Source organism: Myotis yumanensis, unplaced genomic scaffold (genome assembly GCF_028538775.1).
Source record: "Myotis yumanensis isolate MYYU_CA2020_CCGP unplaced genomic scaffold, mMyoYum1.0.hap1 SCAF_4, whole genome shotgun sequence".
Classification (NCBI taxonomy): Eukaryota; Metazoa; Chordata; class Mammalia; order Chiroptera; family Vespertilionidae; genus Myotis; species Myotis yumanensis.
Window position 1 is genome coordinate 100,374,251 of NW_027223755.1, and position 27,277 is coordinate 100,401,527.

The following is a 27,277-nucleotide window of genomic DNA, read 5'->3' on the forward strand; positions in this document are numbered from 1 at the left end:
CAGAAAAAGAAACAGTATTGGAGCTCCCAACTACTAGAGCTCCCAACAAGTAACTGACTTGCCTGTCAGCTACTCTGAATGGTCTGTAGTAGACAGGTAAGAAATTGCAGAATACATTTATTCATTCATTCATTCAATATTTTATTGCCTATAATGTGCTAGATAGGAAGCAGATATACATCAGTGAATGAAGTAGACAATGTATCTTCCAGAACCAGTCTCACTGGATGCCTCAGAAATATCAGCACATGTCAAGGAGCATCACCTAGCTACCAACTCCAGGAGAGGAGAAGAATTTCTTTCCTGATATGGCCCAGAAAGTTCTCAGGTCACTAGCCATGCATTCTTTGTTCAGAGCAAGGATACGCTAGTTTCCCAGCAGAAATTATGGTGGTTTTTAAAAAAATATGTTTTTTAAAATTCTGGGCATGTACCATTGATCAGAATTGAACCCAGGACCCTTCAGCCAATGTTCTATCCACTGAGCCAAATCAGCCAGGGCAATTATGACGGTTTTTAAAAAAATCTATTTTTATTGATTTCAGAGAGAAAGGGAGAGGAAGAGAGAGAGAGAGAAACATCTATGACAAGAAAGAATCATTGACCGGCTGCCTCCTGCATGCCCCACACTGGGGATCGAGCCTGCAACCCAGGCAGTGCCCTGATCAGGAATCAAACCATAACCTCCTGGTTCATAGGTTGATGCTAACCCACTGAGCCACACTGGCCAGGCAGGAGTTGAGGATGTTATAGCCTTCTCTCCTTCAAAGCAAAATGAAAATCCACAGTGAGACAGGATTGTGAAATTCTGGGCAGAAATAGAAAGAGGGCTGTACATTCTTAGGTGGGAATTTCAGGTCCGAAAGACTTGGCTCCTCTTTGTCCTTGGCTGAGAGCCTTGTCCAGCTTTGGATGAAGCCCACAAGACTAGTAGGAAGATGACTGTGGTCACTAAGACCTTAAATTTTTTAAAAATGTTCTCCACACGTAAGCTTTTTTTCAAGTTGGTCATCTCATATAAAAAGTTGTCAACTTCCACCATGGCTGGTGTGGTTCTTCCTGAGCACTGAAGAGTCACAGGTTCAATTCCAGTTGGGGCACAGACTCAGGTTTTGGGTTTGATCCCGTTGGGGCACATATCAATTGATGTTTTTCTCTCTTTCTATCCCTTTCTCTTCCTCTCTCTAAAAAACCCAAAACATTTATTTTTAAATTACAGTTGACATACAATATTACATTAGTTTTAGGTGTTCAACATAGTGATTAGACATTTATATAGCTTATTACAATGTTTTTGACTATATATTCCCTATGCTATACTGTATATCCCCATAACTGTGTTTTTTTTACTGCCAATTTGCACATTTTAATCTCTTCCCCTTTTTTTACCCATGCCCCCAACCCATCTGGCAACCATCAAAATGTTCTCTGTATCTATGAATTTGAATTTGTTTCTTTTTTTTCTTGTTCTTTTATTTTGTGTGTGTTTTTACAACCACAAACATATTTTTATTAACTTAAAATTTATATCTTTAAATACTGAAATTGACACCACTTAAAAAATCTTTAGTTTTTCTAACTGCCTCTCAATCCTGTGTAAATTATTTACCAATTGCAAGCACCAGCTGCTTTCCAGTCACAGCACTTGAACCAGACCTGCTGCTATAAAAAGGCTGTGTATATTTTGATTTTATATACTTGGCTTCCTTTTGGTGGTATACTGGATGACCTAAAGGTAATGTGCAGAATCCTTTTTTTCCAATTCTTTATTGTTGAAAGTATTACATATGCCCCCTGTTCCCCCTATTTTGTTTTTAGATTCCACATATAAGTGAAGTCATATGCATTTGCCTTTCTCTTATTTCGCTTAGCATTATACCTTCTATTTTGTTGAAGATGGCAATATTTCATTATTTCTTTTTTTTAAAAATATATTTTATTGATTTTTTACAGAGAGGAAGGGAGAGGGAGAGAGAGCTAGAAACATCGATGAGAGAGAAACATCGACCAGCTGCCTCCTGCACACCCCCCAGGGGGGATGTGCCCAAAACCAAGGTACATGCCCTTGATCGGAATCAAACCCGGGACCCCTCAGTCCGCAGGCCGACGCTCTATCCACTGAGCCAAACCGGTTATTTCTTTGGCAGAGTAATATTCCAATGTACATATAGACCACATATTCTATATCCAGTCAATTATCAATGGACACTTCGGTTGCTTCCAATCTTGGCTATTTTAAATAATGCTACAATGAACATAGGGATGCATGTGTCTTTTCAAATTAGTGTTTGGGGTTTCTTCACATAAATACCCAGAAATGGAATTGCTGGGTCCTTCTTTATCTCTTGTTATAGCCATTGTTTTAAAGTCTATTTTGCCTGATATAAATATTACTACCCCAGGTTTTTATCTTCTTCATTTCCATTTGCAGGAAATATCTCTTCCATCTGGTTACTTTCAGTCTGTCTATTTTTTTTTTTTTTTTTTTTAGCTGAAGTGGTTCTCTTGTAGGCAGTATATGCATGGGTCTTTTTTTCTTTTCTATTCAGCCACCCTGTGTCTTCCGATTGGGCATTTAATCCACTTACATTTAAAGTACTTATTGATAGGTATATAGTTACTGCCATTTTATTATTCACATTTTTATATTTTTCCCTTTTCCTGAAGAAGTCCCTTTAGCATTTCTTATAATACTGGTTTGGTGGTGATGAGCTCCTTTAGCTCTATTGTCTAGAAAGCTCTTTATTTCTGCTTTAATTCTAAATGAAAGCTTCTCTGGATTGAGTAATATTGGATGTAGGTCCTTTGTAAAATTTTTATTTATTTATTTTTAGAGAGAGAGGGGAGAGAGAGACAGAAAGAGAGAGAGAGAGAGAGAGAGAGAGATTGCCTCCTATACGCACCCTGACCAGGCACCCAACCCACAACCTAGGTATGTGCCCCAACCAGGAATCAAACCCACAATCTTTTGGTGCATGGGATGATGCTCCAAACAACTGAGCCACACCGGCTAGGGCTATACTTCATTTGTTTTATTTCTAATGGATATTTGGGTTGTTTCCCCTTTGGGTTATTATGAATAATATTATTAATGCTGCTGCTAAGAACATTTGCAAACAGGTTCTTGTGTGGACATATCTTTTTTCTTTCATATACATACCTAATTATTTAACTGGTGTGTCATATAGATGCTTAATCTTCTGGGGAACTATCAGACTCTTTTCCAAAGCAGTCTTCTTATTTTAAGTGTCTTTCATATGAAATTTTAAAAAAATTTATGCCCTAGCTGGCTTGGCTCAGTGGATAGAGCATCAGCCTGCGGACTGAAGGGTCCCAGGTTCGGTTCCGGCCAAGGGCACATGTCTGGGTTGCAGCTCGATCCCCAGTGGGGGGCATGCAGGAGGCAGCCAATCAATGATTCTCTCTCATCATTGATGTTTCTAACTCTCTCTCCTTCTCCCTTCCTCTCTGAAATCAATAAAAATATATTTTAAAAAATAAAAATAAAAAAATTTAACAGAGTCATTTTATTATATGTTTCTTTTATGGATTATGCTTTGGTGTCCTAAGAACACTTTGCTTAACTCCACATCACAAATATTTTCTCCTATGTTTTCCTGGAAGTTGTACAGTTTTAGATTTTACATTTAGGACTATGACCCATTGGGGTTAATTTTTGTATAAGGTGTGAAGTTTAGGTGGACATTCATTTTTTGGCATATGGATGTCCAATTGTTACAACATCATGTATTGAAAAGACTATCCTTTCTCTATTGAATTGCTTTTGCACCTTTGTCAAAAATAAATTTGCCACAGCCCTGGCCAGTGTGCTCAGTGGTTAGAGCTTTGGCTGGTCCAGATTCAAGGCATGCTTGGGAGGCAACCAATTGATGTGGCTCTCTCATAGCAATGTTTCTCTCTCTCCCTTTGCTCCCTTCCCTCCCACTCTATTTAAAATCAATGGGAAAAAAATATCCTCAGGTGAGGATTAACCAAAATAAATATATAAATAAATAAGCCACAGACAAAAATACCACAAGGGAAAAAACTACAGACCGATATCCTTTATGTATACAGATACAAAAATCCTCAACAAAATACTAACAAACTGAATTTAACGGCACATTAAGATTTTATAGCATGACTAAGTGAGATTTATTCCAGGAATGCAAGGGTGGTTTCAACGTAAGAAAATCAACTAATAAGATCGGTGCAACAGATCTTCCAGCGTAGACACAGCTGGTCATCACAGCCAATTGGCCTGGAGGTCAATTCCTCCCAGTGATACCAACAACAATCAAGGTTTAACTACAACAAGACTGTGCAAACAGCCCACAAAGGGATGCACCAAGAGTGTCCACCTCAGGTGACTAGGGAGGCTGAGCCACTGGGCCCTATAGGACACCTACCATACAAGGCCACTCTCTCAACTCAAGGAGACTTAGCAGCTCCACCCAATACATAGAAACAAACACAGGAAAGCAGCCAAAATGCGGAGACAAAGAAACAAGTCACAAATGAAAGAAATGGATGAAAGCAAACTACTGGATATAGAGTTCAAAACCACAGTTATAAGGTTACTCAAGAATCTTCTAAAAACCTCTAAGAAATTTAGTGAGACCCTCAAGGATATGAAAAAGGACCAATTAGTAATTAAGCATACACTGACTGAAATAAAGAATAATATACAGAGATCCAACAGCAGACTAGAGGATCCCAAGAATCAAGTCAAATATTTTAAATACGAAGAAGCAAAAAATACCCAACTAGAAAAACAAAGAGAAAAAAGAATCCACAAATATGAAGATAGTGTAAGGAGCCTCTGGGACAACTTCAAGTGTACCAACATCCGAATTATAGGGGTGCCAGAAGAAGAGAGAGAGCAAGATATTGAAAACCTATTTGAAGAAATAATGACAGAAAACTTCCCCTTCCTGGTGAAAGAAATAGACTTAGAAGTCCAGGAAGCACAGAGAACCTCAAACAAGAGGAATCCAAAGAGGACCACACCAAGACACATCATAATTAAAATGCCAAGGGCAAAAGACAAAGAGTGAATCTTAAAAGCAGCAAGAGAAAAACAGTTAGTTACAAATAAGGGGGTACCCATACGACTGTCAGCTGATTTTTCAACAGAAACTATGCAGGCCAGAAGGGGGGTGGCAAGAAATATACAAAGTGATGAATAGCAAGAACCTACAACCAAGATTACTCTACCCAGCAAAGCTATCATTCAGAATTGAAGGTCAGATAAAGAGCTTCACAGACAAGAAAAAGCTAAAGGAGTTCATCACCACCAAACAAGTATTACATGAAATGCTGAAAGGTATTCTCTTAGAAGAGGAAGAAGAAGAAAAAGGTAAAGATAAAAAATAATGAACAACAAAGTGACAACAAATACATATCTATCAACAAGTGAACCTAAAAATCAAATGAATAAAAAAAACCGATGAACAGAACAGACTGGTGAATGTAATAGAATCAGGAGCATGGAAAGGGAGAAGATGACAATTCTTGGGGGGAAGGGGTTGTAGGGGGGTATGGGAAGAGATTGTACAAAGAGCTTACACCTATGGAGGAGGTCAGTGGGATGGGGGGGAACGCCTGGAGTGGGGTGGGAACCGGGTGGAGGGGAGCTATGGAGAAAAAAAAGGAACATATGTAATAATCTGAACAATAAAGATTTTGTTTAAAAAAGTACAAATAACATCATACTCAATGAGAAAAGACTAAAATCTTTCTGCCTAAAATCAGAAACGAAATAAAGATGCCTAATACCACCACTGATATTTACCATTATATTGGACGTTTTATAGAGAGTAAATAGGCAAGAAAAAGAAATAAAAGGCATTCAAATTGGGAGAAAAAGAAGTAAATCTTTCTCTAAACATAGATGACATGATTCTATATATAGAAAATTCCAGAGTCCACATAAAAACTACTAAAGCTAATAAACAAATTCAGCAAAATTGCAGGATCAAGATTAACGAAGAAAAGTCAGTTATATTTTTATACACCAGTGATAAACACTATGAAAACTAAATTAAGAAAAGAATTCCATTTATTATAGTATCCAAAGGAATAAAATACCTAGGTACAAATTTAACTAAGGAGATGAGACTTGTACACTAAAAACTACAAAACATTGCTAAAATAAATTAAGAAGACATACATAAAAGGAAAGTACTTCATGTTCATGGATTGGAAGACTTATCATTGTTAATATGGCAGTACTCCCAAAGCAATCTGAAGATGCAATGCAATCCCTATCAAAATTCCAATGGTCTTTTTTTTTTTTTTTTTAAGAAATGGAAAAGCTAATCCTCAAATTCAAATGGGATTGCAAGGGACCCTGATTAGCCAAAACAGTCTTGAAAAAGAACAAAGTTGAAAGATTCACATTTCCCAACTTCAATACCTTCTACAAATCTATAGTATTTAAAATAATGTGGTACTAAGATTATATAGAGAGACATATAGACCACTAAAATAGAATTAGGGCCCCAGAAATAAACTCAGACATCTATGGCCAACTTATTTTCAATAAGATCATTCAATGGCAGACAAAATAGTCTCTTCAACAAATGGTGTTGGGACAATTAAATAGTCACATGCAAAAGAATCAAGCTGGACCCCTATCTCACACTATCCAAAAAGATTAATAAAAATGGATCTATGACATAAATATAACAAATAAAACTATAAACCTATAGAAGAAAACATCCAGGTAAATCTTTATGACCTTGTATTTGACAATGGATTTTATTTATTTTTATTTTTTAAAAATATATTTTTATTGATTTCAGAGAGGAAAGAAGAGGAAGAGGGGGAGATAGAAACTTTAATGATAGAGAATCATTGATCCACTGACTCCTGCAGGCCCCCCACTGTGGAATGAGCCTACAACCTGGGCATGTGTCCTGACCTGGAATCGAACCATGACCTCCTGGTTCCTAGCTTGATGCTCAACCACTGAACCACGCCAGCTGGGCTGACAATGGATTTTAAATATGACACTAAAAGCAAAAGCAACAAAGAAAAGTAGATAAATTGGACCTCATCCAAATTTTAAAATTTTTGTTTAAAAGACATTATCAAGAAAGTGAAAATAAAACCTACACAAGGAGATAAAATATATGCAAATCATATTTGGATAAGGGTTAATATCCAGAATATATAAGCAACTCCTATAACTCAAAAGTTAAAAGACAGCCCTAACCCGTTTGGCTCAGTGGATAGAGCGTCGGCCTGCGGACTGAAGGGTCCTGGGTTCAATTCCGGTCAAGGGCATGTACCTGGGTTGCGGGCTCATCCCTAGTAGGGGGTGTGCAGGAGGCAGCTGATCAATGTTTCTCTCTCATCGATGTTTCTAACTCTCTATCCCTCTCCCTTCCTCTCTGTAAAAAATCAATAAAATATATATATATTTTTAAAAAAGTAAAAAGACAAACAACCCAATTTAAACATGACCAAAGGATTTGAACAGATATTTTTCCAAAAAAGAGAAATGATCAACAAACACATAAAAATGTGCTCAATAGTATTAGTCACTGGGGAAACGCAAATCAAAACTACAATGAACCACCACTTCATAGTAATTTAAATGTCTATAATCTATAATAATAAAAGCATAATATGCTAATTAGACCAGATGTCCTTCCAGATGACCTTCTGGATGAAGTCAGGGCTGCGAGGGAAGCCCGGGTCCGGGTGCCAGAAGGAAGCTGGTGCCAGCAGCTGGTGGAAGGAAGGCCTACTCTTGCAGAATTTCGTGCATTGGTCCTCTAGTAATAATATAAACTAGGAAAATAGCTAGAGTTGGCAAGCATGTAGAGCAAGTGAAACACCTGCACATGGCTGGTGGGAATGTAAAATAATTCAGCCACTATAAAAGTTTGACTATCCCTCAAAAATTAATCATAGAATTACCATATAACCCCACAGTTCCACTCCTTGATGTATACCCCAAAGAATTGAAAGCAGGTATTCAAAAACTTGTACATGAATATTTATAGTAGCACTATTCATAATAGCCAAAAAAGTAGAAACAACTCAATTGTCCATCAACAGATGAATGGGTAAACAAATTGTGGTATATTAATATTATGGAATATTATTCAGCCAAAAAAGGAATGTAGTGTTGATACATGCTACAATGTAGATGAACCTCAAAAACATTATGCTAACTGGAAAAAAAGGCCAGACACCCCCCCTTTTTTTTAACTGCTTGATTCTATTGATATTAAATATTCAGAATAGATAAATCTACTGACACAAAAAGATTTCTGGTTGCCAAAACTCTGGAGAGATAGGAATGGGGAACAACTACCTAATGGATATGTGCTTTTCTTTGAGAGTGATGGAAATGTTTTGAAACTAAATAGAGATGGTGGTTGCACAACACTGTGAATATACTGTCACTCAATTGCTCATTTAAAACTATATCTTTGCCGAGGCTGGTTTGGCTCGGTGGATAGAGCGTCGGCTGGCGGACTGAAGGGTCCCAGGTTCGATTCCGGTCAAGGTCATGTGCCTGTGTTGCAGGCACATCCCCAGTGGGGGATGTGCAGGAGGCAGCTGATCGATGTTTCTCTCTCATTGATGTTTCTGGCTCTCTGTCTCTCTCCCTTCCTCTCTGTGGGAAATCAATAAAATATATTTTTTTAAAAAAACTGTATCTTTACTAGAGGTCTGGTGCACGAATTCACATACCAGTGGAGTCCCTTGGCCTGGCCTGCAGGATGGGGCCGAAACTGGCTCTCTGACATCCCCCGTGGGGTCCCGGGTTGTGAGAGGGCACAGGCCAGGCTGAGGGACCCCACTGATGCACGATCAGGGCTGGGGAGGGGTGTGGAAGGTTGACCAGCTGGGGAGGGACTGCAGGAGGGCTCCAGGGTGTTTCTGGCCCATCTTGCTCAGTCCAGATTGGCCGTACCCCAGCAGCAAACTAACCTACTGGTCAGAGCATCTGTCCCCTGGTGGTCAGTGAACATCATAGCAACTGGTCAACTAGTCGACTGTCTGCCTCTTGGTGGTCAGAGCATGTCATAGTGAGCGCTTGAGCGGCCTTAGCATATCATTAGCATATTACACTTTGATTGGTTGAATGGCCTACCAGTTGACCAGACACTTAGCATATTAGGCTTTTATTATATAGGATTGATTTCAGAGACAAAGGGAGAGGGAGAGAGAGAGAGAAAAATATCAATGATGAGAGATAATCATTGATCCGAAGCCTCCTGCATGCCCCCTCCTGAGGGTCAAGCCTGCAACCCATGCATGTGCCCTAACTGGAATCAAAGTGTGACCTCCTGGTTCATGGGTCAAGGCTCAACCACTGAGCCATACCAGCCAAGCTCAATTGTTCACTTTTAAATGGTTATTTTTATGTGAATGTTACCTCATTAAAAAGTTGCCCATAAAAAATCAACTTGCCATATTTATGTGGATCTAATTCTGGACTTTTTATTCCATTGATCTATGTGTCTGTCTCTTTACCAACTGAACCACACCAGCCAGGGCTATAAGAGTGCCTCTTAACTCAAAGAAGAATAGTTTGGAAATGTGAGCTTCTCTTTAGGAGGATAAATAGCTTTAATGCTGGGTAATGCTTACTCACGATAGTTACAGGATGAAGAAACTTTTTAAAAATTATTATTTGTGTGTGTGTGTGTGTTTTGTTAATCCTAACCTGAGAATATTTTTCCATTGATTTTTAGAGAGTGGGAGGTGGAGAGACATAGAGAAACATTGATGTGAGAGAGACACATCAATTGGTTGCTTCCCACATGCACCTGCAACCAAGGGCATGCACCTGCCCTTGACCGGAATCGAACCTGGGACCTTTCAGTTCGTAAGTCGACGCTCTATCCACTGAGCCAAACTGGCTAGGGCTGTTGTTGTTTTACTTATATTTTGACTTTTACCTATAGTCTTGTAAGTTCCTAATGTTCCCATCAGTGTTACATCAGCTTGGTGGAGCATCCATAGGAACTAGATCTTTCCTGAGGGCCAAAGGCCAAGTGAAATGGAAAAAAAAGTTTCAAAGCTCTAATATAAGACCCACCTCTATTAAAAACAGCCCAGGTAATACTGCAGAAACACACAGCACACATCTCAGTGATTAAACACAAATGTTTATTTCTTGTTCCCACAAAGCCCATTATAGGCCTGGGGGACTCACAGAACAGCTAACCCACTATGTAAGGGACTCAGCATTCTAGACTGGTTTGATCTCATGACACCTCTCTCTATATGTGCTTCCACGATTGAGGCAAGAAAGGAGAGCACTAGAGAGTCTTGTACCAACAAATAAATGCTTCAGCCCAGAAGTGAGGCTTCTGCTAGCAACCCACTGAACAAAATGACCTGATGACCTTGTCTAACTATAAGGAGTAAAGCATAACCTTTCTCTTATTTACTGTTCACTAGAATACAAGCTCCATGTGGATATCCATTTTTTTCTTTTTTTAAATATATTTTATTGATTTTTTTATAGAGAGGAAGGGAGAGGGATAGAGAGTTAGAAACATCGATGAGAGAGAAACATCGATCAGCTACCCCCTGCACACCCCCTACTGGGGATGTGCCCGCAACCAAGGTACATGCCTTTGACCAGAATCAAACCTATGACTCTTCAGTCCGCAGGCTGATGCTCTATCCACTGAGCCAAACCGGTTAGGGCCATTTTTTTTTCTTGTTCACTATTATATCCTTGGTCTAGAACAGTGCCTAGGTGCATAATAGGCCATCATTAAATTAAGTAAGTGAATGAATGTACTACCAACAAGAAATTCACATGTATCTTTGGAGAAGAGATGAGTCCCAGGGATCTAAAGCTGAGGGTGTTGGGTAAGAGCTACTCAGACTAAAGCTTCAGAGCTGGCCATGCTTAAGAAATAATTGTTGGTGGCCTGCCAGTGTAGCTCAGTGGATGTGTGGACCTATGAACTAGGAGGTCGTGGTTTGATTCCTGGTTAGGCCTGGGTTACAGCCTCACTCCCCAGTAGGGGGCATGTAGGAGGCAGCCAATTGATGATTTTTATCATTGATGTTTCTAATTCTCTCTCCTTCTCCCTTCCTCTCTCTGAAATCAATTTAAAAAATGATCATTAGCCGAAACAAGTTTGGCTCAGCGGATAGAGCGTCGGCCTGTGGACTGAAAGGTCCCAGGTTCGATTCTGGTCAAGGGCATGTACCTTGGTTGCGGGCACATCCCCAGTGGGAGACGTGCAGGAGGCAGCTGATCGATGTTTCTCTCTCATAGATGCTTCTAACTCTCTATCTCTCTCCCTTCCTCTCTGTAAAAAATCAATAAAATATATTTTTAAAAAAATGATCATTAAAAAAAAAGTACTTGGTGTAGTTCAACTTTTGGAAGAAAACAATTCCCACTGAAGAAGCCAGACCAAAGCTCAGGTGATATATACAAAAAAAACCACTGAAGCCACGAACCAAATCAATTCAGCATAACCACCACAACCAGTGCTCAACTCCTGAAAGAAGCTGCAAGAGCCACAAATGCATCTACTCCTTAAATATAGTCAGTTCACCTAATATATCTGGGAAGCAGGAGAAAGGGAAAGAAATGCACATTGATTAAGCATCTACTATTGGCCAGGCTGGTAGGTGCTTTTCTTTCATCAATCCCTGTAATTCCCAGATCAACCCTGAGGTGAGTGTTTTTCTATACAGAGAAAATGGAGACTGGCTGGTGCCTGAGGGGAGGGGGATGGGGTGACAGGATAAAGGTGATAGGATTAGCTAAAGAACATATATACATACCCCATGGATGCGGACAACAGTTTGGTGAAGGCCGAGGGATGGGGAGGCAGGGGTGGGTGGAGGTGGGCAAATGGTGGGGAAGAGGGGGACACCTGCAATTATGTCAACATTAAAAAATTTTTTAAAAAGAAGAGAGAAAATTGAGACTTAAGAGTGTTTCAGTAATCAATCAAGAAACAAAAATGTTTCATAAGCTAAAAACAGATATAATACAATGTTATCTAGTATGACTCCACAGAGATAACATACAAAGTCCTGACAATCCTGCCTTCAGGTCTGACTAAAGAAGCCAAGTGACAGCCAACAGACCCACTAGCTTTGGGGTCTTGAACAAGTCCCTGTATCTCTTTGTGCCTTAACTTCCTCATTTATAAACTAATTAGAGACCCAGTGCATGAAATTCATGCACTGGGGGGGGGGGGGGGAGGGGAGGGTGATCCCTCAGCCCAGCCTGCACCCTCTCAGTCTGGGACACCTGGGGGATGTCTGCCTGTGGGCTTAGGGAGCGGGCCAAAGCCGACAGTTAGACATCCCTCTCATAGTCCGGGACCCCTCACTCCTTACTGCCCGCCTGCAGTGGAGGCAGAAGAAGCTTCTGCCACCACCACTGTGCTTGCCAGCCATCAGCCTGGCTACTGGCTGAGTGGCGCTCCCCTGTGGGAGCGCACTGACCACCAGGGGGCAGCTCCTGCATTGAGCATCTGCCCCCTGGTGGTCAATGTGCGTCACAGCGACCGGTCATTCTTCTGGTCATTCCGCTGTTCAGTTGATTTGCATTAGGGTTTTATTATATAGGATAGATTTGGGAGAGATAATTTAACCCCTTTCCTGATACTACCTAAAATATCTAACAAGAACACATGTGAATCAAAGGTAAAAATAGATAAAGTGTGAGTTATAATATCTACTGCCTATAGGTTTTCAGCAGTCTATTAAGCATCAACCAAGACTACTATTAAATGCTGAAGAAAACAGATACAGGTAGACCCTACCTAATAGTTTACAGTGTAAGACAACCAATATGGATGTGGAATAGCTCACTTTTGCCAACCACTCTGCATCAGTTCCCAAAACTATCCTTTTGGAAACCTGGTACCCTGCTGAATGGATTCCTGGGTCACCATGTACAGTAAAACACAGGATCCTGCCTACAGCACATGTTCCAGTTCCCAGACACACAAATCTCTCCTGATTCTTAATAACAAAAGCCAAATGAAAAGGAAAACAAAATCCTGAGAAGTGAATCCAGGACTCCCATTTCTTTTAGGCCTCAGGAAAGTACTAATTTTTATGGCTATGTTTTCCTATTGACATTATGAGGAAAGGAAACAATCTAGTTTCTTTTATTGCAGAAAAATTTTCTTTACATCTAATATATTATTCCATGGCTAAAAATTCCAACCCACCCTATATAATAAAGTGATATGCAAATTAACCCTCACACCCTCACAAAGATGGCTGCCTATGACCAGGCCAGCAGGGAGGATAGTGAGGGACGACCAAACGACTGAACAAGCAAGCTGTGTGGGGCAACCAGGCCAGTGCGGGGGGGATGTGAAGGGTGACCAGGCTGGCAGGGGGAGGTCAGTTGGGGGCGACCAGGCCGGCAAGGGGTGCAATAAGAGGTGATCAGGCCGGTGTGGTGGGGGGACAGTTAGGCATGACCAGGCTGGCAGGTGGGGGTGCAGTTGGGGGCAATTAGGCTGGCAGGGGGAGAAGTTAGGGGCGACTAGTCCAGCAGAGGGAGGTTGTGGGGGGGGTAACTAGGCCAGCTGAGGGGGCAGTAAGGGGTGACCAGGCCAGCGGGAGGGGGGGCAGTTAGGAGCAACCATACCACCCACCTCCCCCCACCGTGCAAGAATTTTGTGCATCAGGCCTCTAGTTTATATATCATCTCATTATAAATGTTTTTCTTTTTTCAAATACCACCAATGAGATGCATAAGATAGTGCATTATTAGTTATCTGGCAGATTCCCTAGTGGTGAAGTAAATATGATTTCATCAAAGTAAAATTTGAGCTAATACAATTCAAGAGCTAAAGTTTCTAAAAAGTTCAAGAAAAAACTCACACAAAGTCCAATGATGAGAGAGGAAGAAAATCCAATTAGGTTCTTAGGAAACTTTACATTAGAATTCATTTCTATCCCATGAGACTAATGAAATTTTTAAGCTTGCTACCTTGAAGACAATGGTATGCAATTAACAAGTATATTATTGCTTTTTGTTTTGGAAGACCATGCTACAAATGTTTCTATCACATGCGTTTGAGTGGCTGGGCAGATCAATGAAAAACCAACACTATTTACCTCTATGACCACAGAAGACTGATTGATTTTATGGCTTCATCTGCTGTCTGAAACTGAATTTGCTATTTTGGCAGGTACAATCCTAAAACAGTTTTTTTTTCCATTTTTAGAATGTTCCTAGAACACCAATCTTGCTATGGAATTCCCTATAGGTTATAAGTAAACACAGTAAGTAGAAAAACTTTAATTCATCCCATGCAGAGTTGAACTTGATTCCTTTCTGTGTTATATTCCACTGATGAAAAAAAATCATGCTTCATAATTTTCTATTTTTTCATAAACTTTAGTGTCAAGTTCCTCTTGGTGAATTTGTTCAGACTGAGGACACTGGACAATCTTCCCTTCACTGGTGGAGTTTCTGGTGCCTAAGAAGGCTTGAGCGCCTGCTGAAGTTTCTTCTGCATATGTTACAGGAATAAGGCTGCTCACCTGTGTGGGTTCTCCGATGTTTAATAAGGTGGGAGTTCTGACTGAATTTTTTCCCACATTCATGACATGTAAAGGGCTTCTCTCCAGTGTGAATTCTTTGGTGTGTGTGTAGATTTGTATTTTGACTGAAGCTTTTCCCACACCATGAGCATTTATATGGTTTTATCCCTTGGTGTGTTGTTAAGTGCTTATTAAGATCTGAACTCCATCTAAACCTCTTATCACACTGTGGGCATTTATACGGTTTCTCTTCAGTGTGAACTCTTTGGTGCTTAATAAGGTCAGAGCTAACTCTGAAGTTTTTCCCACATTCCTGGCATTTAAAAGGCTTCTCTCCTGCACGTTCTTTCTTGTGACGATCCATAAGTTTCAGCAGCTCTTGTTTCCAGGTTGAAAGTTTCTTTCTTTTCTTCACTGAAAAGTCTTGGTGCCATTTCCCCACCCTATGTATATCACCATGATTTTCTTTGACTGTTGTTTTCTGGGGAACTTTCACTCTGACCTTTTTTGGTATTATGTCTCCAGGAGCTTGTATTTCTAAGTCAGAAGGACATATAGGCTGATGATTTTCAGTATCATTTTTGAGCTTTAACCCTGTTGGAATTAATATGACAATCAGCCAACTGAGTGGCAGAGCAAGAAAACCACAGGAATGGAGAGGAAAAAACATCAAAGATCACTGATTTGTAGTACAAGATAAGTAGAATCTTAAAATGTTAATTCCTTGCAAAGATTCCTATTAAGGCACATTTCTTCTCTTCCCATAGTGTATTTACCTATAGGCAGCTCTCCAGGACTATCCATGATCTCTGTGGATCCTTGAACCCATGGCTCTTTCCCTTGTTCTAGACAGGAGATGACTTTAGGTTTGGGGAGCACAAATATGGCTGTGAAATGAAAAAACTGAGGTCAAGGATTGCTAACTTAACAATGGTTCACTAATTCAAGATATTTCAAGTAAGAATAAAGAACACTTACAATTTGTTATCCCCAAATGGTTAAATGGTTAGACTCTCATATCAGCTATTAGTTTTATACTACACTGCATTTGTAGGTTGATATGCGAAGTGGAGATTAGCTTGGTCGATAGAAAGGACATAGTCATGGGAATTTTGTGCATGTTCGTTCCCCTCTTCTGCCACCAATAACTGCACACTTGACCAAGTTGGACTAAAACTCCAGAGATTTTAGAGTTTTATTAACTCTTTAAGAGTCATCTGAATAAGACCAGGCCTAGCAGAGCCAATGTGAAGGTCAGTGGATTAGGAATCATATGCCCAAGTGATTTCTGCCATAATTATAGTAGTCTTTTATTTTGCTCTTGAGCACCAGAAACTGAACTAGGAAATATTTCTATCACTCCTGCAGCTCACTGGTTCATATTCAGTTGGACAAAACAGATCAGCATCATTTAGTGGACTTTTTCTACATACAAATTTCCAAGGATAGAAAGTATTCATCATTCAATATTTCAACAAATATGTATTAACTGGCTATGGCATGCCAAACACTTTCTATGAAATAGGAATATAGTGGTGAATAAGCCAAAATCCCCTGATCTCATAGAACTTATCTTCTAGTGGGAAACTGATGCAATCAAACATCAAAAAATGGACAAAAGGAAATATCAAGAAGTAATAAATGTTTCTGTGTGTTTTTTTAAATTCTCACCCGAGGATATTTTCCAATGGCTTTTAGATAGTAGAAGGGAAAAAAGAGAGAGTGACAGAGAAAGAAACATTGGTGTGAGAGAGATACATTGACTCCCACATGAGCCCTGACTGGGCCAGGAACAACCCATGACCTTTTAGTGCATGAGCCGACGCTCTAACCACTTAGAAACACCAGCCAGGGCAGGAAATGATATGTATATTTTTAAAAACTGAATCAGGGTAAGAGAGCATTTAAGATTCTGTTTTTACCCTAGCCGGTTTGGCTCAGTGGATAGTGTTGGCCTGTGGACCAAAGGGTCCTGGGTTTGATCCCGGTCAAGGGCATATACCTTGGTTGCCATCTCCTCGGGCCCTGGCCCTGTTCGAAGGCAACCAATCGATGTATTTCTCTCACATCGATGTTTCTCTCAGTCTTTTCCTCTCTCTTCCACTCTCCCTAAAAATCAATGGAAAAATATCCTCAGGTGAGGATTAACAAAACAAACAAACAAACAAAACAAAAAAAAAAGAACAAAGATCCTGTTTCTGTGAAGCTATTTGAGATATGGCTATGTGGAAGACTTCTTTGAGAAAGTGGTATTTGAGCAGAACAAAAGGTGCAAGTTTTGTCATACAGCAGAAAAGTATGTCAAGTAGAGGAAAGGGGAAAGTAGAAATGAGCCTGGTTATTTCAAAAAACAGCAAGAAGCCCTGGCCAGGTAGCTCAGTTTGGTTAGAAACTCATCCCAACACGCCAAGGTTGCAGGTTTGATCCCCAGTCAGGGAACATACAAGAATCAACCAATGAATGCATAAATAAGTGGAACAACAAACTGGTCTCTCCCTTTCTCCCCTCCTTTCTTTCTAAAATCAATACATTAAACAAAACAAAACAAAACACCTTCCAAGAAAATCAGTGTGGCTAAAGAGAACTGAACAAGGGCACAAGCTGTAGAAGATGAAGGCAGAAAGGAGAAGAGACACCAGATTTTGAAGGGTCTGAGAACTTTGATAAGGAAAAGTTTTAATTTTATTCTGAATGTGGTGAGAAGTCATCATAAGATTTTGAAACAGGAAAATATCATAATCTGATTAGGTTTTAAAGACTCTGGCTGCTGGATAGAAAACGGACTATTGGAGGGCAAGAGTGTTGGTACCATCAGCCAATTAAAAAGCTACTAAGATGGGCCTGGTTTGAGATGATACTGATTTAGACCAGGATGCTAATAAGGCAAGAGGATGAGACATAGTTGGACTTAGGTTATACTGTGAAGATGGAACCAAGAGAATAGTGATATATTAGTAGTGGAGTATGATGACAAGATAATGGGAAAGAATGACTATGTGTCTTGCTCTGAGCTACTGAGTTGATCTTTACTGAGATGAAAAAGATATGAGAAGAGCAGGTTTAAGGGAAAGAGACCCAGAATTCTATGTAGGATAAGGAATGTGTACTTGGAAAAAGCTCCCAGGTGATCTGGATATACACTTTTCCTCTGCAAACATCAAGTTGAGAATCAACTAAGTACTGGAACAGACTGTCCCTCAGGGGAGTATTCACAGTAAGATGAGAACATGACAGATTACTCAGCTTCTATACAAAGGGAAGGGAAGAATATTTACCTAGAGAGATGACAGTCTCATAGTTTTCCTGCATTACATCATTGTATAGGGCCTTCTGACCCGGATCCAGTAATTCCCATTCTTCTTGGGAAAAAAACACGGCCACCTCTTCAAATGTCAATAAGGTCTAAAGAAGAGAATGGGCTTCAGCTCAGTACCTGCCACTCCAGAAGTAGCTCTAATATCTGGCCCATGAAATTAATAGTAGGCGAGGCACTGAAGGAATTAATTTTTTTAAGTGAGAAGGCAGAAAGGAAGGAGGTAAGGGATCAGCAGTCTGGGAGGTGTCTAGTTCCCTAGGGAGAACATCTGGGCTAACATGTCTCTGAGCACCTGCTGGGCAGTGTGGGTCATGGGCAGCAGGGAAAGGCAGCCCTGAAGAGCTCAAAAGCATAGCTCACCTGGGACTCAGGCAAGATGAGCTCAGGTGCCACTGTCCAGTCTTTGGTGTTTGTCTGCTCAGGAAAGTATAGGATCTGGTGAGTAGGCACAGCTGTGGATGGAAAAGAGCCATAGGAAATTTCTCTTGCTTCTATGAACATCCTGGGCACATTTCTAAAATATACAAGATTTGATTCTTTCAGTAGAAATGGGACTCGTTTACAAGTGTTATGTGGTACCTAGAAGTGGCTATCAGCCCTACAACCAGTTCCCAAATTGACTGTTCAGTTTTCATGACTGAAGTCAATAAAAGGAAGTCTCATTTTTTTCCCTACATTACCTAAATTACTCTGAGTTGGACAAAAATTAGAGGTGTCTGAAAAAATAGGAGAGTCCAGTGTGTCAGGTAAAGGAAGTAGGAAGGTAAAAATGAGCATAAGTTGCCAAAACCGGTTTGGCTCAGTGGATAGAGCGTCGGCCTGCGGACTGAAAGGTCCCAGGTTCGATTCCGGTCAAGGGCATGTACCTGGGTTGCGGGCACATCCCCAGTAGGAGATGTGCAGGAGGCGGCTGGTCGATGTTTCTCTCTCATCGATGTTTCTAACTCTCTATCTCTCTATCCCTTCCTCTCTGTAAAAAATCAATAAAATATATTAAAAAAAAAAAAAATGAGCATAAGTTAAGGAAACAGCAAGAAGACTAGTGTGGCTAAAGTGGACGGAGCCAGGATACAAGTGGCAGGTAGGTGAGTAGGAGCTAGATCTTGGAGGGGCCTACATACCTAATAAGGAGTTTAGATATTATTCTGAATGTGAAAAGTTATCGTAAGGTTTTGAAGCAGAGAACTTTCATATCTCATCAGTTTTTTTAAAGACTCTGATTGCTTTGTGGAAAACAGACTATGGAAAGGTAAGAGTGGTGTCAGGGCACCAGTTACAAAGCTGGTTAGAGAAGCCACTGGCTTAGACCAGAATGCTAACAAGGCAAGAGAATGAGACATGGTTGGACTCAGGCTATGATGCAAAGGTGGAGCCAAGAGGACTAGTGATGCATGAGTAGTGGAGTATGAATGGCAAGTTCAGACTAAAGCATGTCAAACTTGTGGCCAATAGGCTGCATGCCTCATTTATGGCACGTGGCCCACCAGCAGCGAGTTTGACATACTTGGACTAAAGGATGATGCAAGTATTCTGGCCTGAAATATTGGGTAAATAGTGGTGGCATTTATGGAAATGGAAAAATAAAAGAGCAGATTTGTAAGCAAGAGTGAAGAGTAGGGAGAGTAGAGAATTTTAGGATAAGGAATGAGCATATGCGCTTTGTAAAAGCTTGAGATAATCTGGATACACTTTTCCCTGCTCACACCATCAAGTTGAGAAACAACTAGCTACTGGAACCAGGGTGCATTCCCAGTAAGCTAAGAACATTAGATTACTCAACTTCTACACAAAGGGCAGAAAGAATCTTTACCTAGAGAGATGACAGTCTCATAGTTTTCCTGCATTACATCATTGTAGAGAGTCTTCTGACTGATATCCAGTAATTCCCATTCTTCCTGGGAAAAATACACGGCCACTTCTTCAAATGTCAATAAGCTCTAAAGAAGAGAATGGGCTTTAGCTTAGTACTGGCCACTCCAGAAGCAGCCCTAACATCCAGCCCACAAACTGCACGGTAGGCCAGGCACTGAAGGAATAAACAATACATGATTTTTTTTTTTTTTAAGTGAAAAGGCAGAAAGGAAGGAGGCAAGGGATCAGCAAACAGTCTGGGAGGTGTCCAATTACCCAGGGAGAATATCTAGGCTAAATGCCTCTAAGCACCTGCTGGGCAGTATGGGTCATGGGCAGCAGGGAAAGGCAGCCCTGAAGAGCTCAAAAGCACAGCTCACCTGGGACTCAGGCAAGATGAGCTCAGGTGCCACTGTCCAGTCTTTGGTGTTTGTCTGCTCAGGAAAGCCTAGGATCTGGTGAGCAGGCACAGCTATGGGTGGAAAAGAGCCATCAGAAATTTCTCACTTCTATGCACATCCTGCGCTCATTTCTAAAATAAAGAAAATCTTGATTCTTTCAGTAGATGGGAAACCTTTATAAGTGTGAAATGGCCTTATCATTGTAAGAACCAAATATCTATCAATCCCCAGAACAGGCTGCCCAGTTTTCATGAGTGAAATGAATAAAACAAAAACCATTAACTTCCTCTTATGACATAAATAGTTCCGAGTTAAGAAAATTTTAACAGATTTGAAAATGAAATACTCATGGACTCCAGTGTACAGTAGGAGATGTATTATTTATCATTTATTTATTTTCATAGTACACAATTATAGTTTACATACTGCCACTGACAGCCCATTTGTGATCCCAATTCCTTCTGTGATTTGAGGATGGAGTGGCCCAATCCTCCACTTTGCTAAGGAACAGTGTTCATGGTGTTATTACCAGGGTCCTCTGGTTTGGATATTTCTGTACCTTAGGTCAATCCCCACCTTCACAACAGCTGGTCTATTCTAAGGCCATCTGTGAGGGGTGGGGGTAGGGGTAATCATAATTGCTAACATGACCACATTTGCACATCCACAAAGCTGGGAACCCAGAAAGTGCTCACAATGTTCTGGCTGGACAAATTACTATGACAGCTCCCAGCAGAAAGAAATGATCATGAAGCTCCTTACCCCTCTCACACATAGGCTCAGTTTCTTTATGAGTATTCCTGCTCAGCTGTTGTTGATCCTGATATTCATTCCAAAATTCTTCATCCTGGGACCTGCCCACTGGCTGGGACTCTGCTGGCCTCAGTTTGAAGCCTGAGGTCTCTGCTGTTTCTCCCAAGAGCACTGCCTCCTTTCCCAGCACATGGACTGCAACCTAGAAATAATTCCCATCCTTGTTACCAGAACTTACTTGAGGCTTGGGGCTGTGGAAGAGGGAGGAGAAAGCAGAGTCCAGACTGTGGGAAGTATGAGACACTAAAGGAAATGACAAAAAGACTTAAGGAGATAATGGGCTAGGCGGCATGGCTCAGTGGTTGAGCATCAGCCTATGAACCAGGAGGTCAGTTGATTCCCTGTCAGGGCACATGCCCAGGTTGTGGGCTCGATCCCCAGTAGGGGGCATGCAGGAGGCAGCTGATCAATGATTCTCTCACATCACTGATATTTCTCTCTCTCTCCCTCCCTCTTCCTCTCTGGTATCAATAAAAATATATATTTTTAAAAACTTAAAAAAAAAAAAGACATAATGGGACACCAATTTTTCACGAAGAGCTATCTAGCTGGTCTGGCTCAGTGGATAGAGCGTCGGACTGCAGACCTAAGGGTCTTGGGTTTGGTTTTTTTTTAAATATATATTTTATTGATTTTTTTACAGAGAGGAAGGGAAAGGGATAGAGAGTTAGAAACATCGATGAGAGAGAAACATTGATCAGCTGCCTCTTGCACACTCCCTACTGGGGATGTGCCTGCAACCAAGGTACATGCCCTTGACCGGAATCGAACCTGGGACTCTTAAGTCCGCAAGCTGGCGCTCTATCCACTGAGCCAAACCGGTTAGGGCAAGGGTCTTGGGTTTGATTACGGTCAAGAGCACATACCTTGGTTGCAGGCTCCTCCCCGGCCCTAGTCAGGGAGTGTGCAGGAGGCAACCAATAGATGTGTTTCTCTCATGTCAATATTTCTATCTTTCCCTCTCTTTTCCACTCTCTTAAAAAAATCAATGGAAAAATATCCTTGGGTGAGGATTAAAACAAACAAACAAAAAAACAAAACTATCCACAAATGTGGGAAAGTCAGGATAAAAGGAAAAAGATGTGGCTACTGCCAGCCCTCCAAAAGAGTACTCCCTACTCCTCTATATAGCCCAGCTCAGACCACTAGCAGGGTTGTGCAGGCCACCTATTCTCATGCTGTCTTCACAGCATCTCTCTTTTCACTTAGATCCCTGCTGGATTTCTTATCTTATACTTTCTTCAAAATATTAAAAAATTTAACTGTCCAAGATTTTCTCCATGGCCAGGAAAGGTTTTACAGAGAATGTGGATAAAATGGAGAAGGGGAAAGAATGATTCTGACTGCTACCTCTCTCCAGATGTTCTTGACACCAAACATATGCCCTGCCCTGTATTCTTGACAGTAGGCCTGAAGCCAGTTGATATGATTCCCACTCACCAGCAGAGCCAAGGACCAACCACTAAGGGAGGGCAGTGGAGGCTCTTGTCTATTGTAGGAAGGACACTATCTCTCTGTCTTTCTTCTCTGTCACTCTGTTGGGATTTCCAAATCTTTGTTTCCATTTTTTTTAATTTATCCTTTCTTCCTCTGCAGTCTTCCCTACTAATTTTTTGGTTTCTCTTTCTTTTTACTATCTTTTCCTTTCATCTTTATATGTTCTCCCTATTTTAGATCTGCCCCTTCTTCTCCAATTTCTTGTTGCTCTTTGTTTCTTAGAACTTAAGACCCATCTCCTACACCAAGCCAGACTCAATATATTCTGGCTCCAAAGAGGGGAAAATGCAACTCTCTCTATGGCCAAGGAAGTCTCTGCCAGAATCTCCAACACCTGTGGAATGACTATTGCTGCGAATCAGTGTTTCAGGTCCTGCCTTAGATGGCCTAAAGCAACAACAGATCATTGATCTAATTCATCTTACTTCTCAGTTAACTGCCCCTAACCCCATTTATCTATTTTCACTCTATATCACTGTTATTGTTAATCAGGAATCTTCTCACCCCAGTCTTCGTTTGACCAGATTCACTCTGCAAGTGGTCTACCAAGGCCACAGCCTCTTCAATGCTCTGTAGGTGGTGCTTCTTTATCTGGGTCTGAGTATCCCTGGGCAGAATGTTCAGGAACTGTTCTAGCACCAGCAGATCCATGATTTCTTCTTTTGAGTGTATGTCTGGCCTCAGCCATTGACGGCATAATTCCTGAAGTTGGCCAACAGCCACACGGGGTCCAGCTGCTTCATGATAGTGGAAATTCCGGAAGTGTTGGCGAAAGCTCTCAGGACTGAGACTGTCCATTTGTGCAGTATATTTTTTACTCTGAGAGGAGCTCTCTGTCACAGGTCCCTTGGTCTCCCACAGAGCCCTGATGTGAGGGTTCAAGTACTCAGCCACTTTCAGATCTACCATCATCATTCTGCTGGAACAGTTGTTCCTGTGGGCACACCACCAGTACCACCTCTGACAACTAAGGCCGTCTGGTCTGGAATAAAATCAATAAAAGGATCTTCTTCCTAAGGCACCAAGGACAGAAAAAAAGCAGGTCAATAAGAAAATCACATGAACTTTACTACTTGCTACTTATTGTGAGAGGAAAATGAAAACATCCTGCTTGCCTTCTCTTTAAAATCAACTGCCAGGCAGGCCCTTGGTTTCTCTCCTTTTCTTTATATTATTCAGTTGATCTATAAAACAGCTCATTAAAGACAAATGTCAATTGATGACTTTGTCTTTACAAGAAAATAATAAATCAGTGAAAACTGGTGGGTGAGAAAATTGGCACCCAATGACTCCAAAGAGTTTGGGGATTATCCAAAGAGTTCATTGATGTGCTTCCTATCATGTAAAAAAAAAAAAAAAATTATGAAAACATTCTGAGTTTCTCTTAAATTTTAATATATCTCCTAGCCTTCTGCTTTTAATAAGAAGTACAAGTTCTATGACCCTCCATCCTCTTGTGATGATTGAAGCCTTCACTTCGTGGAACATTTGAGACTCTCCTTTACTTGCATGAATACTGGCAGCACACAGACAGTGAGACCAGAGTAGAAGGAACGTAATTAGGGAAAAAGTAGCCTTTTCTTCTCAGAAAGCATCCCCCAATTAAGTAACTGAGATGCTCAACATTCTTTTTTGGCCCTTCTTTGCAAGACCTATTAAGGGCACTACGCAGAAGATTTATACCTGTATTTTAAAATGTCTGTTTACTTCCACTAGGAAAAATCACAGCCAAGCTTTCTTTACAAAATGTATGTCCAAATACCAAGTCGTAAAAAGGGGGAAAATAGCAGTTGGTGATGATTAGGCTGACCCTTCCGCTGACTTTACGTTTCGAGGGTCTTTCAGACTTCCAAGGAGCCTACGGAGAGCTTCCTAAGCCTCCCTCTCCCAGAGGTGATGCAGCAGAACCCGCCCGAGCTTCTGTGCAGGATGCACGGTTCACAAATGAATGGCCGGCTCCTCGCTGTGCACCGGCTCAGGAGGCCCGGGGACTTCTGCCTCAGAAGAAAGGATCTTCTTAGGCTGAACTGCGGCTCCCTGGCAGTTAACATCAGCAGCAATGCCTCCCAAGCCTCCCCTCCTTCCCTCAATCCCCCCTCCCCCCCCCCCCCCCCCCCCGGCCTAAAACAAAACAAAACACGCCAGCAGAGGCGGAAACTTAGACATTCTGAGGGCATTCGGGATTCGTGAGCCCTGCGCCAGCGGGCAGCGTACCAGCGTGCCGCCGCCGCCGCCGCGGGCCCCGTAGTTATCAGCGCAAAGGGCAGAAAGAGCGACCTCCGGAGCCTGACGGCCGGCCTCGCCCGAGACAGGCTCTCGTCGCTGGGCTACCGGAAATAGCGTCTCGCCTCCAACCACCTCGCAGTGGCCTCGAGCAGAGGCCGGCAGGTCTCTGAGGCTCCGCAGCCGACGCCGAAGGGGAATCGGGATTCTTAGTTACCTCAGACAGCTGCGTTTCGTGAGGGCCGCTCCCTCATCCTCCGACGCTACCGCAAGTCGCCGCACTTCCGGCGGCTTCTCCAGGACCGCAGCTATCGGCTTCTCGACACTCAGAGGGGGTCCAGGGAACCGAGAAGTGCGGATGCAAGGTCACAGGCCTAACAGGCCCGACGGACGTACCGGACGCCTCGCCCGCCTGGGGCCTTCTCTACGCAACTGTCTGAAACCCGCGCTCCTACCGGAAGCGGAAGTGGTGCACTTCCCGACTGGCTCTGCCGCCCAGCCGAGTCAGCCGGCCTGCGCGGGGGCTCCAGGCTTCGCGGAAGGAACTTACCTAGTCCTGTAGGGTTCAGCCCTTGCGCCCGGAAGAGTTAATGCTACCCGGTCTCCAGGTTGTGGAGCCTAGAAGGACCCTGCGCGCAGCTCGGCCCGTGGGTGTCGCGGTCTCGCGGCCTGGCTCTGAGGCGGTGAGCGTCGGGGTGGTTCCTGAGTCCCCGCAGGAGGCCTGCGGCCGAGTTACCCGGAGCCCCGCCGGGTAAAGGTCGCAGCCCGCTAGTCTCGCAGGGTCCTCGGCCTTCCTCGCCCAGCTGGCCGCACCCGAGCTTTCGTCCCTAGCACCTCACTGCCTCGAGAAGGAAGCCTTTTTGTTCCGTTCAGGATCAGCGGACCCGAGGTTACCCCGTTTGGAGCTGTGCATCTCACAATTGTTTTTTCTTGTGAGGTATGTGGAATAGGTTACATTTATAGTTCTCCATGACAGAGAAATTGAGAGCTAAGAGGTGACTTGCGAGGGTCACATAACTTACCATTGGCCGCTCCTAGACTGTAATTTAGTTTCCCTGTTGTCCTTTTTCAGGACAGCGTGCTTCCTGCAGAATGGGAACCTTCTTTTTATCTTGTATTTCCTTCAGTGTGTGGCCGAATTACCTGATTAAGATGTGCATTCCACAAATATTTACTAAGTCATATTCAAAGGAATCTGAGTATTTCCTTTTGGTTTTGTTCTAATTACTAGTGTTTTCATAGTACCAGTCTCTACCAGTTAAGGAATTATTTAAGTCTACCAGGTATAGTCAATGTTACAAACTTCATAGAACAATGTATTTTAATCAAGGAATCTGGCAGAAGTACTCAGGCAATTTCATGAATATCAGTATCACAGGGTAGGAAAAGGGAGGACTTTAGCTGAACGCTGAAGAAATTCCAAGGAAATGGACGTTGAATTTTGGTTGGGGAAAATTATAAGGTACCGATTTTCAGCCAATGTGCTGCAAGAATTTTAAAAACATTCAATACCTGACTGTTTAGTCAGGGGCACTGACCTGTTTTCCCTTACATTGTCAAAAAAAAAAAAAAAAAATGACAGCATCCAACACAATAGCTGTCCAATGTGAATGAATCATAATTCATTCTCCATGTCAGAAATATTTTTGTCAGATTAGCAAAAAATATAATATATGCCGAAACCGGTTTGGCTCAGTGGATAGAGCGTCGGCCTGCGGACTGAAAGGTCCCAGGTTCGATTCCAGTCAAGGGCATGTACCTGGGTTGCGGGCACATCCGCAGTAGGAGATGTGCAGGAGGCAGCTGATCGATGTTTCTCTCTCATTGATGTTTCTAACTATCTCTCTCTCTCCCTTCCTCTCTGTAAAAAATCAATAAAATATATTAAAAAAATATATATAATACATTTTTTGGTGTGCTGTAGGAATTTAGTGATTACTTATGTGTGCTGTGATATTAAAAAGGTTGAAAATAAGGGGGGGGGGGTAACATAAAAGCATAGCCTTGAAAAGCCAGAGAGATTAGTGTGTGAAATTTTTAGTATTTTTATTAAATGTAACTGTGCTACATTTAGGGAAAGAAAGTTAGAAAATAAGTTCATGTAGATCTATGTACTTTGAATGGAAGTGAAGAGAAATGCGTTTAATAGAGCATATATCAGAGCATCATTTGAAGGTTTTTGAGTGAGCTTCTTTCTAGGGTGTTCATCTGGAGGTAAGTTTAAGGTGGAAATGAAAATGAGAGACCAGTAACCGGGCCATCATGCTATTTTGCTTTTAGATAGAATGGTGTTACACTCTTGAGGCATAGATCTTGATCCTTTTTGAGTGAGAAAAAGATTAAACGTGATAACTATAGGCATCTGCCTAAGTCGCTTGCTTATGTTTCAAAGCATTTCCATTTCCTTAGTATCTACCAGGTTGGGACTTAGTTTCTTCAAAAGTCATTATTGTTTCCAGTCTCAGAACCAGTGGACGGTGATGCTTTTAGCATTGAGATTCTCATCAGCTGTCCCAAAGCTGAACACATGATTGGAACTTATTGAATTGAATAAATGAAGTTCTGCTAGCAGTGCCTTTTGATGTCATTGGCAGACCTGATTCATAGCATGGGTAGGGAGTTGGTTAGGGAAGTGGGAGAAGAGACCCTGTGAAAG

The 27,277-nt window shown here is 41.7% G+C and overlaps 1 protein-coding gene across 4 annotated transcripts; it reads right to left on the minus strand.

The window, feature by feature from the left end:
* Positions 1-27,209, minus strand: LOC139009119 (zinc finger protein 75D-like). 4 transcript variants are annotated; one of them, XM_070413142.1, is made up of 9 exons: positions 24,839-27,209; positions 22,903-23,411; positions 20,851-21,043; positions 20,068-20,159; positions 19,647-19,773; positions 18,197-18,288; positions 17,796-17,922; positions 15,297-15,407; positions 1-1,184 (listed from the first exon to the last, which is right to left on the minus strand). In XM_070413142.1, exons 2-9 carry the CDS (start codon positions 23,311-23,313, stop codon positions 1,075-1,077), a joined length of 1,263 nt encoding a protein of 420 aa, XP_070269243.1. In that variant the 5' UTR covers positions 23,314-23,411; positions 24,839-27,209; the 3' UTR covers positions 1-1,074. The 4 variants fall into 4 exon arrangements, 2 of the variants coding, with proteins under 2 accessions (XP_070269243.1, XP_070269242.1); XM_070413141.1 differs by lacking the exon at positions 1-1,184 and adding an exon at positions 10,121-15,114; XR_011471269.1 differs by lacking the exon at positions 17,796-17,922 and having other exon boundaries at positions 1,099-1,184.
* Positions 27,210-27,277: the final 68 nt, after the last annotated feature.

Bases quoted from the DNA above. Each gene is read 5' to 3' on its own strand.
- LOC139009119 (XM_070413141.1), bottom strand. From the start codon at position 23,313: ATGATGATGGTAGATCTGAAAGTGGCTGAGTACTTGAACCCTCACATC. The intron at 21,044-22,902 runs GTGAGAAGATTC...AATTATTTCTAG, and splicing joins CTGGTCAAACGAAGACTGGG to GTTGCAGTCCATGTGCTGGG. The intron at 20,160-20,850 runs GTAAGGAGCTTC...TTCCACCCATAG, and splicing joins TGAGCCTATGTGTGAGAGGG to CTGTGCCTGCTCACCAGATC.